Here is a 14,319-nt window from a genome sequence, read left to right as displayed (position 1 = left end):
GGATTTTTGGCAGGCTCGAGCCACCACGACAACCACAGGTGGGGCTGCAGGATTTACTGGCACTTGTTCAGCAATTTCAATGCGCACCTGGTTCAGGCTCCCTCCCCTGCAATATTTGCATTAAGATAGGCTCCGTCCCATGCAACACCTGGATTAAGATTAGGACCTGGTCTACCAGATGGGGTTGGTACAGTGCTCTACCCCCTGAGTGACAGTTGGTTACCCCCCCACAACAGCAAGAGCGGTCCAGAACTCGATAGATTTCGACCGTCTCTGCAACTTCCCGTAGGAGCAGTACCCATGTGCGCTGGACAGTGGTGTGGAAGAGAAGCCACAGTGGGGTAGTGGGATGTTTCAATACGGCAACCTCATCAAAGCCCAGTTCCCAATAGCCAATGAGCACGCCGTTTCTTACCACTGGCAAGACGAACCAGTCGTAGCAGAGGTCCACAGGCCAATAGGGTCAATATGGCTCGGTGGGGTCAGGGCAATAGGACATAGAGCAAATCAATACAGAACATAATAGAGAAAAGGGAAAAGTCCTTGTGAAAGTCCTTGTGATGATCAGTCGTAGGATCGCGTTGCCCGTGGCCCAACGCTGTTCCCGGTAGCGTCAGACACAAGGTGATGATCCGCTGCGTGTGATGCACCCAGGGAATCACGTCAGCTACTCTCACCGCAGTTGGGATGGAGAGGAGGACGGTATACGGGTCTCGCCACTTGGGGATGAGGGGGTTGCGCTTCCACGCTGTCACCCGGCTGGAACTGGTGGACCGGCTCAGCGAGACTGCACGGTGTAGGCTCGAGGTAGTACCTGGAAAGGGAAGCAAACACACACGGGGACAGGAATTGCACTTGTTCCTGAGTGATGTGATCTCCCACCCGCCCCAAACTGGCGGGGATGTCTCGGACGAAAGCGGGTGGTCTGCCATACAAAAGTTCAAAGGGTGATAGTCTCAGTCTCTTGGTTGGAGCGCTCCGAATCTGAAACAAGGTAATGGGCAGGACATCTATCCAGTGTAGTCCCGTCTCCTGGGTCAGCTTGGCCAAGTGGGTCTTCAAGGTGCGATTCATAAGTTCAGGTTTTCCCAAACTCTGGGGTCTGTAGGCTGCGTGTAGCCTTCAGTTTATCTGCAGCGCCTTGCACACTTCTTGCACAACTTCATCAATGGAGGCAGGGCCATTGTCACTGCCAATACTTCTGGGGAGGCCACTGTCCAACCCGTCAGGGTGCAGACAAACACAAGCAGGTATTTGATGCCCCTAACTGGAGGTAGTTCAGTGAAGTCCACAATCAGGCTTTCCATAGGGGTGAAGCCCACGTGTTGTACGCCCGGTGGGGGAAGGTGGCCCTGTCTGGGGTTGCTCTTGGCGCACAGGACACACTTTTGGGAGATAGCAGCAATTAGTTGGGATAGGTTGGGGATGTAGAGTATTCTCCCAAGGTGTGCTTTAGCAGCTGGGCTTCCTATGTGAGTAGACTCGTGGTAGTTCTTTACAATCACGCTGGCTAGATGCTGGGGCACAAAAACACGGTTGTCTGGTAGCTGGAACCATCCCTCCTGGAGTGTTGCTCCTTCCTGGCGTGCCCACTGTTGTTCCTCCGGTGTGTAGCGTGGTTCCACATCGTCTGGAGTGAGTTGTGGGATGAGGGCTGCGTTGAGTGCTGGTGGAGGTTTCAAAGCTGCTTCACGAGCTGCGTTGTCTGCCTTCCGGTTGCCCCTAGTGACCATGTCCTGGCCTCTCCGATGGCCTTTGCAGTGCATCACGGCAATCTCTTCGGGGCCCCATACTGTTTCTAGTAACATCTCAACTTCTGGACGTTATAGCCTTGCATCCAACTGCCAATTGCAGGGCAATGCCTTTTGCTGTTGGACTTCGCCTCAAAACACAAACAACTCTTGGAGACTTTGGCTTTCTTAGAACTCTTGGAACGGCTTGCCTGGCTTGCACCCCCACTTCTGGGTGCTCTGCTGCCTGAGGAACAACTTGTAACTGCCTTCCTCTTCCCTTCTCTCAGCCTCTCTCCAGCCCACAGTCCATCACACAGATTTATTGAAGCGTAGAAACAGCTTCCCAAAACAGCCTCAGCCCCCTCTGGGCTTGGTACTTTTTCTGGGCATCCTCTAGCCCCCTCTGGGCTTTCTGGGCGTCCTACAGCCCAGCCCCCTCTGGTCTGGCTGCCACTGTGGCCTGACATGCTGTCTTCAGTTCCTGCCATGCGACCCAGGGCTTCTTCCCTTGGACTATTGGCAACAGCCAAGAATCAAGGCTGGCCCTTAAAATGGCTAGGACCCTTTGGTCTCTCTAGAGCATCAGGCACGTCTACTTCACAAGCTTCCACTGCGCCTGCAGACTTCTCAATGGGTTGGGCAAAGCCTGTTTCAGCCTGTATAGTCCTTATATTCCATAAGGGTGAGAACCGAATGGGGCACATTCACATGCATCTCCTGGCCAAACATGAACCTGTCTGCTTCTTCCACTAGTGTGACGGTGGCAGTGACAGCCCACAGACAGGGTGGCCAGCCTTTCACTGTGGAATCTAATTGCTTGATAGTCTCAAAGGCTTCTTGTTGGGCCGGTCCCCACTCAAAGGGGTCTCTTTCTCTTCCTCTGGTACTCTCATTTAGAGGTTTTGCTAAAATACTGAAGCCTAGGATCCCGATTTTGCAAAAGCCTGCTGCTCCACAACTTTAAGCTTGTCTTTTAGGGATATCACAATCTCTGCCTTTCCTTGCAGTGACCTTCTGACAATTTCTAGATGGTCAGTATGTTCAGCAAGTTGTCTGGATAAATTAGCTAAATCTTCATCCCTTCTTTTGCATTTTGTAAAGTGAGCTGGTTGTGTGAATCTTTCACTGATTTCAGCTCATTCACAAAACTTTGTTCTTTGTATTTCTTTTAATTTTAGTAACTTGTTCAATCTCTCCTTTGCAGAGATATGTTCATCGACCTGGGATTTAAGATGGTCTGTTCCTCCTTAGATTCTATTTCTGTTTCTTGCAATTTTTAGCTGATTTACTTATTTGTTCTTTAAGCAATTTAATTTGTGAGTCAAACTCCATGAGTTTGTTGTTGTAAGTAACATCACAAGTATTGATTGCAGAATGAAGATCTTTAACTGTTTGGCTAGTCTCTTTGATTTGCCTAACAAATTCTTCATTCTCTTTTGTTTTACTAGCGTTTTCAATTTTTTTTTTCTCAGTCAGTTATGATTTTATTGCACTTAACTGTTCAGAAAGTTCTGAAAGCTTTCTGCCTCCACTGTTCACACCTTTGGTTTGTACATCTTTCAGCAATTTCCCTGTCTTGCATTTCATACTCTTTGCATTTGATCTGACATTTCAGAATATTAATCTGCTCAGAATACACATTTGTATTTGAAATAATAGCAGAAATTTCTTTGTCTTTCTCAGCTAAAACCTCTCTGAGGTTGTCAAATTCTCTTCCATGCCTCTGGAGGTCTTGAATTAGTTGAGACCTCTCTTCTAAATGACTTGTGTTTAATCTATTAAGTCCTTCATTTGTCTGCTCAAGATCCTGTTACATTAATTCTATAGCAGCATCCTGTTTCATGCTCTTTTCTCAAAAGTGGGTATTTATTTATTTTTTCCTCTGTTAATGCAGTAATAACTGCTTACTGTTCTGTACACTCTTCTCCATAAACACTGCACTTCTTCTGGACATCTTCCCTCTCCAAAACCTGACATGAGGGAGTGACTTTGCAATGTTCAGTCCTGCATTTCTTCAACCAGGGGGGGGGGGTTGTCATCTACAACCTTCAGCCAGTTGTCTATATAGGGGATCTGGTCAGGATGTCCCCCCCTGGTCTATGCCATAGTCTCCGCTGAATCCTTTCTTGAAGTTGTTTAACATACATTGAAGGATGATTACTGGACCTTTCAAGCCTCCCCCTCTCATTTTCAGTATGGCCCTGTACAGCGTCCCCACACCAAACACTCACACATTCATTTCGCAACTTTTCTCGCCCAGGTGCGGTCGCCCGACTGGGAAACGGAGTACTTGTTGCTACGACCCCAGGGGAATGCCCCGGGGTAACACACATACATGCACAAAATGCCTCTCTCGCCAGACGTTGTACCATACACTAACCACCCTGTGCCCCCCCTTTCTCTCCTTCCTAATACTAAAGCGTGGGTGGTTCTCAGGGGTCAACCCTTCTCCTTAATGCCACTATCCACGCTGGAGATTTGATCAGAACCTCCCTTCTCCTTAATTAAAAGGAGGATTTCCTATCCCCTCAGGGCTTGTTGCCATGTACTCACCCCAGCCGGCTGTTCTCTGCCCTGTCCTCCCAATCTCGGCTCTTCAAATCCGTTGTCCTCTGTCCCAGGATACAGCAAGAGGGTCAAGTTGCCTTCTGTCCCCCTCCGAAGAAAAGGTTCGGTGTGCACTTGGAAGCCAGGAGGTCTGTTGGCCCTCCGCCGTCACTGCCCAGAGGGCAAGGGAGCTGCCTCCTGGTCTCTGAGGACACTTAAAGTCCTTCTGATCCGAGTCACGGCACCAGAAATGAAAGGGACTTCAGAAATACAGACCAGGAATGAAAAAATCAGGCAGCAAAGTTTCTTAAAGAAAAAGTTTTTTTTATTTGGATTTTTGTCAGACAAAAAGCAAATAGGGTGCATTCAGGAAAATGAAGAATGCCCGCCCCTCCTTGGGGGTAGCTAACTCATATACCTTCTTGCAAAGCACAGTTCAGCCCCTTGGCATCCCTTTAGCCAATGATTGACAATTTCCTATGGTCATTGATGCATATTCATTAAAGCTCAACCAATTAATAAATTGGTGTGTCCTTTCGGTTCCAAGTTGCCTATTCCACTAGGTGGCGCTACTGGCTTATAACCTATTTACCAGTTCCTGGAACTGGGCTTGAGCAGGTGTTTACTGGAAGCGCATCCTGTGGTTTTGACAGTTTCTCTAAGTGGTTAGCTATGTCCTGTTTGTCAGGGGTCGTTTCTCAGAAATGGCTTAACCTCAGGTGCAAGCTACCCTAACCGCATCCTTGCAAGCTAGCTGCCTCTACAAAAGGTGGCAAAGTGGTAAACAGGAGAAAGAGAAATGTGCTTTTAGCTTTTTAGATGGCTCTATAATATGGCTTCAGAGGTTCTTAGCCTGGCTTTAGAGGTCCTTAGCCTGGCTCTCCATTGGTCATCCTGACCTTCAGCCCTGCAAGACAAATAATGTCCAATCTCTGACTCCATTCATACACAATAATTTCAGTGACAATTATTTTGCTTTGTGCTCAGTCAGATACTACATTATTCAGATATGTTGCTGAAGTCTGTAATTTCAGGCGTGGATTTGAATTTGTCTAGTTTGTAATGTTCAGGTGCACTGTTTAGAGTGCCATTTACCCCCAAAATAATTTCTTTTGCTTGAAATGCAAATATAAGAAATGTAGAATTAGCAGTCAGGCTGACCTGGCTGCTTTGTACATATATATGCAAAAGTTCTTGAAGGAAGCCCTTTACCCTCAATGAAGCTGACTACTTTCTGAGTGCATGCACAGATGTTCTTAACTGTTGGCCTCTTACTTTCAATCAGACTCTCAAAGATTGCCGCACAACTGTACTACTTTTTGTTTGGTAAATATATGCTCTAGATTTGGCTTAATTCTCTTGATTGTTTCTTGCAGACATGTTGTAGGTTAGCCATTCCCCCATCCCCACTTGTTCTCAGGTGTATCCGTATTGGCAGAAGCATAGCTGTCAACTGACAGATTTGAAAATAAGGGACCAGCAGCCTCAAAAATAAGGGATCAGCAGCCAAAATAAGGGATTTTCCAAGCACAGGTATGTTCAACTTCTGAGGCCCTCCAAGCCAAAGGCAGAAAGCCCAGCCAGCAGCCAAATGAAGCCTCAAGCGGTGGTTCCCACAGCGCAGCAACCCGGCAAAGGGGATGCAGCAAGGAAAACCACCGTCACCTCTCCGCTGGAAAGCGCTGAGCAAAGGCGAGTCCCCAGGCAACGCTGCCGATTTGATCAGCACAAGGCATGCAAGCTCCACCCAGTCGTTCTTAGACTCCTTATTGGGTGAGCAACGCAGCCAAGCAACACAGTTGGAGCCTCCCTCCTCCCTGGCCGGCAGGGAGGGAGGGAGAGGAGCTGCTTCCTTTGAAACCCGGCAAATTTAAGGGACATCATCAATAAGGGACAGCAGCGGGACACAGCGCTGGGATAAGGGACTTTCCCGCCAAATAAGGGACAGTTGACAGCTATGGGCAGAAGGGAGGAAGCAGATAGATTTCCAAGCTGCTCTATGGCATGGTTGGGGCACAATTCTCTAGGGTGCATATGCACTTTGGCACTATCCATGTAGGCATGCCAGTGTTACAAGCTGGGAGAAAACAATTGGGGGAATATGTGAGTTTCTTTCTAATTGCTCGCTAAGAAAGCTAGTAAATAACAAGCCGGTTCTAAATTGCACGTCAGACATTCTCCACGTTGTGTTAGCTTACCATATATTTAGAAACTGCACACACGAAACAAATCAGTATAACTCAAAATCTTCAGAGAATAAATTATTTGGTGGTAAACCCAGCAATCTGATGTTAAAGATGATACCAATGCAAAGCCCATTCAGTAATAGTGAGTGGGAATCAGAAATATGGTCCTTCAGCACCATGACACCAGTTTAGCTGTCCTAGATCTGGCCAAGGGCCCCCCTTTAGGCAGCATTTTGTTCTCACAGCAGCCAAACAGATGCCTATGAGAAGCCTGCAAGCACAACCTGAAGGCAACAACCCCCTCCCCACTTTTGAGTCCCAGCAACTGGCATTCAGACGCATACTGCCTCAACACAGTGGAGGAAGAAAGAGACTGAAAGGCTCTGGTAGCGTTTGCATTTTATGTTATACTGTATAAAACTAAAAGGGAAGGCAGACTCTGTTATGCAAAACAAATGTTAACATTAACGGTTTTAATATTTTGTTTGTTTTACTGGTTAGAATAATTTGCACAATTTGTTCATAATACAAATGCGAAAAGCTGCCTTGGGTTTGGAAAGATGAGATATAGATGTTTTGACTGTGCTCACTTGCCTAGGGGCATCGGACAGCAACACCCCCTACTCTTCATGGGAGCAATTTTTCCAACTCTTTTGAAACTGAGTGGGCGAGGGGTTTAAGGAAAAACAGGGTGCACCAAACAAACATTAGCTCAATAAAATAAATTTGCTAGTAGTCTGTTTTAAGTGGACAGCTGACCTGAAGCCTGCAAGGAAATGTAAAACAGACAGCTTGGTCAGTGCTTGATTTGCTGTTATGTATGTCAAGCCAAAAGCATTGCGCAAAGGAGAATCTGGGCTTGCTCTGCTGAGTCCTTTTTGAAAGGTACACCTGACCTTTAGGTCAGCACTTCTGTGAAGCAGCAGATAGGAGATGGTTTCCTTTCATAGCAGAATTTCAGCATATATGCTTGAATTGCTCACTACTAGGGGATATTTGGAAGCAAAGGTGAACATGAATATATATATATATCCTAGGTCTTTTAACCTTAGTTTTATCTCTGGTCCATTATGCTACTTTTATCTGCTATTTTAAAAATAATATTGTTGTTTCACAATGTATTTTACTTAGCTGCTCATTGTTTTATTTGTAAGTTGCCCTGAAAATATGTGTTTTTTCCCTTAAGGGCAGCACATGATGCAATGGTGGGGAGGGTGCTGCTGTGCAGCTGAGTATGGGGGCACCAACAAGCTATGGAAATAGGTGATATTAAATCTGCTCCCCTTCCCCGGGGGGCGGTATTGCAGGAGGGCCGGACCTCCCAGTGACCTGGCTGTGGATGGAGGGATGCCGCCCACGTCATAGGGACTCCTGGCCACATGACGCCCCCCCCCCCAGCTGACCAATCAGGATAGCCGGGTGCTATGGCCACTAGCAGTTTAAATAGCAGCATGGTCTCCTTTCGCCTCCTCGCATTTATGTGTTGCTTGACAGAGGCCTTGCTATGGACTAAGGTCAGCTGCCATATTGTTGGGGCCTGGTAGGAATTTTTCCACTTGGCAGATTGGCACCAGCCATTTGGTTTTCGCTTACCTTGTAGCAACTGTCATAACTTTGTAAGGTTAGGCACTGGGTAAGCCTTGTTTATGGGAGGGGAGGTGGTGGCCTCCACCTGCCCCTCCACCTTAAAGGTACCCCCGTTAAAGGGCTTGGCCATGGGATTGGGCCATGGCACGACCCCACTGGGACCCTGGGGGTGCCCTGATTTGATGTATATAATAGGGCTCCCCCTACCAGTGGTTTACCCTTATGAGACTCCCTGCAGATGGGCAGGAGTCAGGATACAGTCTGGTTTTACCCAATGCCTAAGCCAAACCACTCACATCTGTAACCAATAAAGTTGTGGCCTATTTTATCCCATTAACCTAAACATTTGTGTCTGTGTGTTTATTAGCTAAGGGAACTGCGGGGCCTGGAGCCTCGCTATGCAAGTTCCCATTGGGATGAGCCACTTAGCTGTGAAGTTCCCAAAGTTGAGTTTAGGTGACATTCCCTTAGCTGAGTTTGTGTGAAGTTTTAATGCCTCATCTAGAACACCTAAACCTGTCTGGGGCTATGGCCAGGAGGAACCACATGGCAAGACAATGGATGGTGATGGAATAAACTGCCCATGTGGAAGGTTTCGTTCTAACATCTGCCAGTGAAAAAACTGCCAAGCAGCAGGAAAGCTGAGATTTCTCCTGAAGTCATTATTACATTAAACGTTTTTGGATCCCACTGTGCTAAATCAATGGCATACATGTCTATGAAAATTCCCCGCCCTCCCCAGCTGACGAACTGCACAGCCAGGCACAGAGGCAAAAAGGGAAAAGGAGTAACAGCTTAGTTATGAGCAGCACAACTCTAAATAATGAGCTTAAAATGAGCTAAGCCATTGCCTTCTTCACATGAGGCCACATTCTCAAAACAAATTCCCTATATTCACAGCAGCTAGAGACTAGGGCATTGCCCATTTGATACACTGGGAAATCTAATACATCGGCCTAATTCCTGCTGCTTTCCCTATCTACCAATAACATATAATATATACAATATTCTCCCAGAGGCACACGCTGACAGCTGCAGTCTGAAAAATGCCTGTCACTTGGAGGAAAACTTTCTCATCTTTTTGCACCAGATGCAGGAGGTGAGAGACTTGGATTTCAAAGGGAACACATTTAACTGATATCTTTCCAAGACTCCACTGCAGTTACTTAATGGTAGGAAGATAATTAACCATCACTGTGATCCCAATCGAACAGCAGTGTTTATTGGCAACCAGATATGTACAGATGAACCAGTGTAGATGGAAGAAGCAATATGCTGAACATGGCTGATGCAACATTCTACTGAAATGTGGCTTGTTAATATGGCAGATGCCAAGTGTTCTGCTATATGAAAACTTACATTTCACAATGCCTTATAGGAACATAGCTAAGTTTTCAAGCAATACTACCATATTTTGCTTTTAAATGATTGGCAGGTAGTTTTTTACACACACACGTGCACCTGTCCAAAGCAATTTTTCCAATATAGTACCCAGTGTTTCAATTATACTTCAATATGAGTTTAATATTTAAATCCCAGCCTGCTGATAGACTTCCTGGACTACCTTATGTAAATCCTTAGCTCATGGCTGCACTTTCTCCTTCAGTAAAAAGGGAAATTAGTTCCATGTTACTCAAACCAAATTTTCTAGTCATGCCATACTAGAATTCATACTCCTATTCCGTGTCTGAATTTGCAACTGTTGGTGCGTCTAAAGTGCCTCTAGGCTGTCACTATTTTGCAGGAGGGATTCAAGAGCATACCATATATTTAGGTTTCGGCAATTAAAGTGGACTAATGATAGTATTAGCCACCTCGGGTGCCACTTCCATAGTCACCTATGTGAAAAGGGATTTGGGGTGGCATTAGTGTGGGAAAATGAGGAGGCTTCATAGGGAAAGAGCCTTCATTTTCAGAAGTGAGTACTCTAACCATGGAAAGGATAGGTGCACAATTTCTGGTGTTCACAGGGGAGACAGATGGGGGAAAGTAATCTGACTGAAAATAACACAGCTAAGCAGAGGGGTAGATTTGCCAACATGCCTCAAGTGCACCAAACAATGCCCCACCCCCTTCCAAAGACACTAATACAGTGGTACCTCGGATTAAGAATTTAATTCATTCTGGAGGTCTATTCTTAACCTGAAACTGTTCTTAACCTGAGGTACCACTTTAACTAATGGAACCTCCTGCTGCTGCCGCCGCACGATTTCTGTTCTCATCCTGAAGCAAAGTTCTTAACCCGAGGTACTATTTCTCAGTTAGCGGAGTCTGTCACCTGAAGCATCTGTGACCCGAGGTACCACTGTAAAACTATCCCCACAATAAGTGACTCCCAAACAGTCATGCTTTTATAGGGCAAAAGTCATTTACTAGAGACGTGGATAACTAGTGTGTCATTCACAACAAGTGGAGAGCCAGGATCACACAGTGGTTAGAGCAGCACAGTAGAACCTGTGTTGAAATTCCTGCTCAGCCTTGAGGCTTACTGGGTGACCTTTTGCCAAGTCCCTATCTCATACGGTTCTTTTGAGGATAGAAGTGTGTTCCTTGGAGGAAGGATGGGATACAGATTAAATTAATACAGTAAATCACTGCATTTCCTATGGTGATAGTGGCTGGTTCATGATCACCCAGGTGAAACCATAGCACCTGGAAAGGTTTCCCCGTAGCTATGAAGAGATGCAGATGCAATGATTAGTCTGACCCCACACTCTGATTGTAATAGAAAAATCCCAAGTACTTACTCGTCTTAGAAAAGCTTCCGAAGCCATCCAAAATAGATTTCAGAGTTTCTTCAAACTTATCTAAGGAAAAGTGCAGCTGCAAAATAAATAGTTTTGTGAAAGACTTAATATTTATTCATTTCCCTTATGGTGTTTTCAGTATAGTCAGTGTTTCCAGCTGAATCGAAAAGCATTCAAACCAAAGGTTCAATTATATTTTATCATAGGGCATGACAAAAGGCAAATGCTCTATTAATTAGAAAATAGGAGAAATGCATGAAACATTTCCCACCCCTGCTTCCAGCTTATAATTTGGATTCACTTACCCTTTGAAGACTCTCTTTAGTGTTCAAAATAAAGGTGTTTAAAAGCTCGCTGAATGGGAGATACACAAAAAAACACAAAATTTGTATGCAAATTAGTCAAAAGCAAATACAGGGAAAAGCCAAGATTAATCTCATGAGACAGCATGCACCACATAGCAAAATGTAGATTTAACACATTTTAATTCCTCATTTAAGTATTTATCTCCATGGAACTTTCACCTCTATAGTCAAGTAAATTCCATTAGCAAGAATCCCCAGTGAACTTGTTTTTCTGAAATGCTGACGGATGGCAAGTCCTAAATCAGGGGTTCTAGTAATTGTAGGAGAGCTTGTTTCAACAAGTCAGTTTTACCTGCTAAGATCTGATGATGGAAAAAAAGAAAATGGGGGGGGGGGGACATGGTAGGTTTGTGGAAGAGGAAACATTTGAAAACGGTGCCAGTAACCTGAGAAGAAGAAGAGGAGTTTGGATGTGATATCCCACTTTATCACTACCCGAAGGAGTCTCAAAGCGGCTGAGAGACTTCAGAGAAGTGTGACTGGCCCAAGGTCACCCAGCAGCTGCATGTGGAGGAGCGGGGAATCAAACCCGGTTCACCAGATTATGAGTCTACCGCTCTTAACCACTACACCACACTGGCTCTGAGGAAGTGAAGGAATAACAAATGAAAAATGAACTGGAGAATGTGTCTGGGAGGTATTCCTTCCAGGTAGGTGACAAGTGCAGAGGAAAAGATTGAGATTGTGGCTTGGGAGCCCTTACCTGGGTGAATGAAGGACACTCATATTTTGTGAAACTGTGGCAGATATAGTTACAAATAAAAAACGGGGGGGGGGGATGTTTCTAAGAAACTTGACAGTGTAAAGTATGGAAAGTCGGGCCCTGATTTATGCATTGTTGTATGTACCATTTTACATCTGTGTGCACTGGCTAATAAAAAGTACCAGTTGCAGTTCCTGTAGCACAGGTCATACACGTTCAGAATTTGTGGAGACTCGGGGCCATCCTAGATCATTTTGCTGCAGGAGCCAAAGGACAAGGTGGTGCCTCCTAAATTTTCCACATACAGAATCTGACCATCTGGCAGCTGCCCTTACTTCAGCATTGGCAATAAGACAACATCCTCCACTTAAGCTCAGGGCAGCAGGCTAACATAGGAGACACAAAGCAGGCTATGGTAGGAAGGCTGAGGGAGAAGTGTGGGGAGCTGCTACATTCACTAAACATGTGAGGAATCAGGAACACTCCACAGAGAATCCAGTGAGGAACAGAAGATTCCTGCACAGCTCAACAAAGGAACAAAGCTAAAATGGCAAGATTCTTTCCATCAAATGATTTTTATTTTAGAAGGCCTGCTGGATGGCCAGATGAGAAACCACTGCTCTCTCATTATTGGTATTGCCGCAAAACTTACTACAGAAGTACAAGAAATCTAGATATGCTCCCTATTTAACATAATAATAATAATAATAATAATAATAATAATAATAAATTTTGCTCCTCAAGCTGTTTTTTTAAAATGATTTATCATCATCATTATTATTAGTTTTTGAGTGATTATGGAACTACAGAGACAAGTAAACAATAACAACAACAAAATCAGTATTATAGTCAACATGACCTAATTTGTGCCCACAGGCACAACAGTTATTGAAATATTTTTCATTTGTTCCTAGTCCTGCAGAAAATTGATGAGTGGCAAAGATGAACCATATTCACAAAAGGGCCTGCTTTCAACAGAGGAAACCGAAACCAAGGAAATCTACTGAGGCCATGGGAGGTGTCACTGCAAATTAATGGCATTGTGCTGACATACTGGAGCTGATGCAAGTGTGATTCCAGAGTCTGTCTGAAGAAGTTTTTACAATCCACCCTGTCTCCAGCACGCTTTCACAGTGCTTGCTAGCTCTGGAAGACAGAATCCAAATTGTGCAGAATATTTCATGGCTAGAAACTCAATACAGAGGTAGAGATTGCACCCTTTAAAATATATGTGCTCCAAGCTGAGACCAATAATAGTCTCCACAGCTACAATGGGCCTGGTGTGTGGCTTACAATAACTCTTTGCAGAGCCTCACAATGGGATAGGAATTTTGAAGACTATATCAATAAAGGTAAGACGTGAGGAAGGAACTGTACCCTATGCAGCCCACATAGAATATCAGCCCTGTTACTTCCCAAGGTACCAGCTGAACTAGAGAAGATGGTTTGATGTGGGGTTATAGAACCAATTGTGGAACTCACTGACTTGTGCACGCGAGGTGCCAGTTCCAAAAAAGGATAGTACCTACATATGTGTGTGGAGTTGAAACAGCTGGATAAAACCATAAGAAAGAGAAAACTACATTCTTCCCACCACGGATGACATCATTCCTCAGCTAGCAGGTGTTAGGAGTGACGGATAGTCTACTCATGACCCCAGGACAAAATAACAAAAAACAGACTGTTAATAGGTGTTCATGATTTGTTCTTTAGCTCACTCCTTTGCTTCAGGACAGTTTATAACTCAAAGGAGGGGAACTGTGATACTGAACAGACAGGCAATGCCTTATTGGTATGGCATGAAAAGTGAAACTAGAGCCAAGACTAAAGGACTTACAAGGTATACGAAAGGTCTGCATTCATGAGTTTGTTAGGTCTGCTGTATAGTCACTTTTAGACAATAAAAGAGTTAGTGTTAATCCACTGCAGTCTCTGGCATTCATTAAAAAAGGAGAGGGAGATCTTGCTAGTGGCAGCAATGCTGTCATGCTTTTCATTGTCCTTTTTAAAATAAAGCTTAAAGGTATGTTCTCTTTCAAGAATTGTACAGCAGGAGAAGAGGCAGAAGCATAGGTGAGAATTAAAACATTTACAACACTTAGAATACGCATGAAATGGCATGAGCACTAGAATACAGTGGTACCTCTGGTTAAGAACTTAACTCATTCTGGAGGTCTGTTCTTAACCTGAAACTGTTCTTAACCTGAGGTACCACTTTAGCTAATGGGGCCTCCCGCTGCTGCGTGATTTCTGTTCTCATCCTGAAGCAAAGTTCTTAACCCAAGGTACTATTTCCGAGTCTGTAACCTGAAGTGTCTGTCACCCGAGGTACCACTGTATAGGAAATGGAGCTATGTTTGTCACAAAGGAAATATCACAAAGGAAAAACAGTGGCCTGTTTAGCATTGTGGTGAACCCAGTCTTAGAATGTCTCAAAACAAAGGAAGTGTC

General features: G+C 44.9%; 1 protein-coding gene across 19 annotated transcripts in view; it reads right to left on the bottom strand.

Annotated features, from left to right (window-relative positions):
- The window catches only part of IHO1 (interactor of HORMAD1 1), a 66,137-nt gene that overhangs the window by 9,301 nt on the left and 42,517 nt on the right, over positions 1 to 14,319 (bottom strand). For all 19 annotated transcript variants that reach the window (XM_082210076.1, XM_082210075.1, XM_082210077.1 and 16 more), the window contains 2 exons: positions 11,106 to 11,154; positions 10,801 to 10,876 (listed from right to left, as the gene is read on the bottom strand). In XM_082210076.1, the coding sequence (XP_082066202.1) occupies positions 10,801 to 10,876; positions 11,106 to 11,154 (125 nt within the window). The remainder of the gene's footprint in view (positions 1 to 10,800; positions 10,877 to 11,105; positions 11,155 to 14,319) is intronic.

The sequence above is a fragment of the Podarcis vaucheri genome (genome assembly GCF_965113315.1).
Source record: "Podarcis vaucheri genome assembly, chromosome: 2".
Taxonomy (NCBI): domain Eukaryota; kingdom Metazoa; phylum Chordata; class Lepidosauria; order Squamata; family Lacertidae; genus Podarcis; species Podarcis vaucheri.
This window is presented reverse-complemented; position numbering and strand designations above follow the sequence as displayed.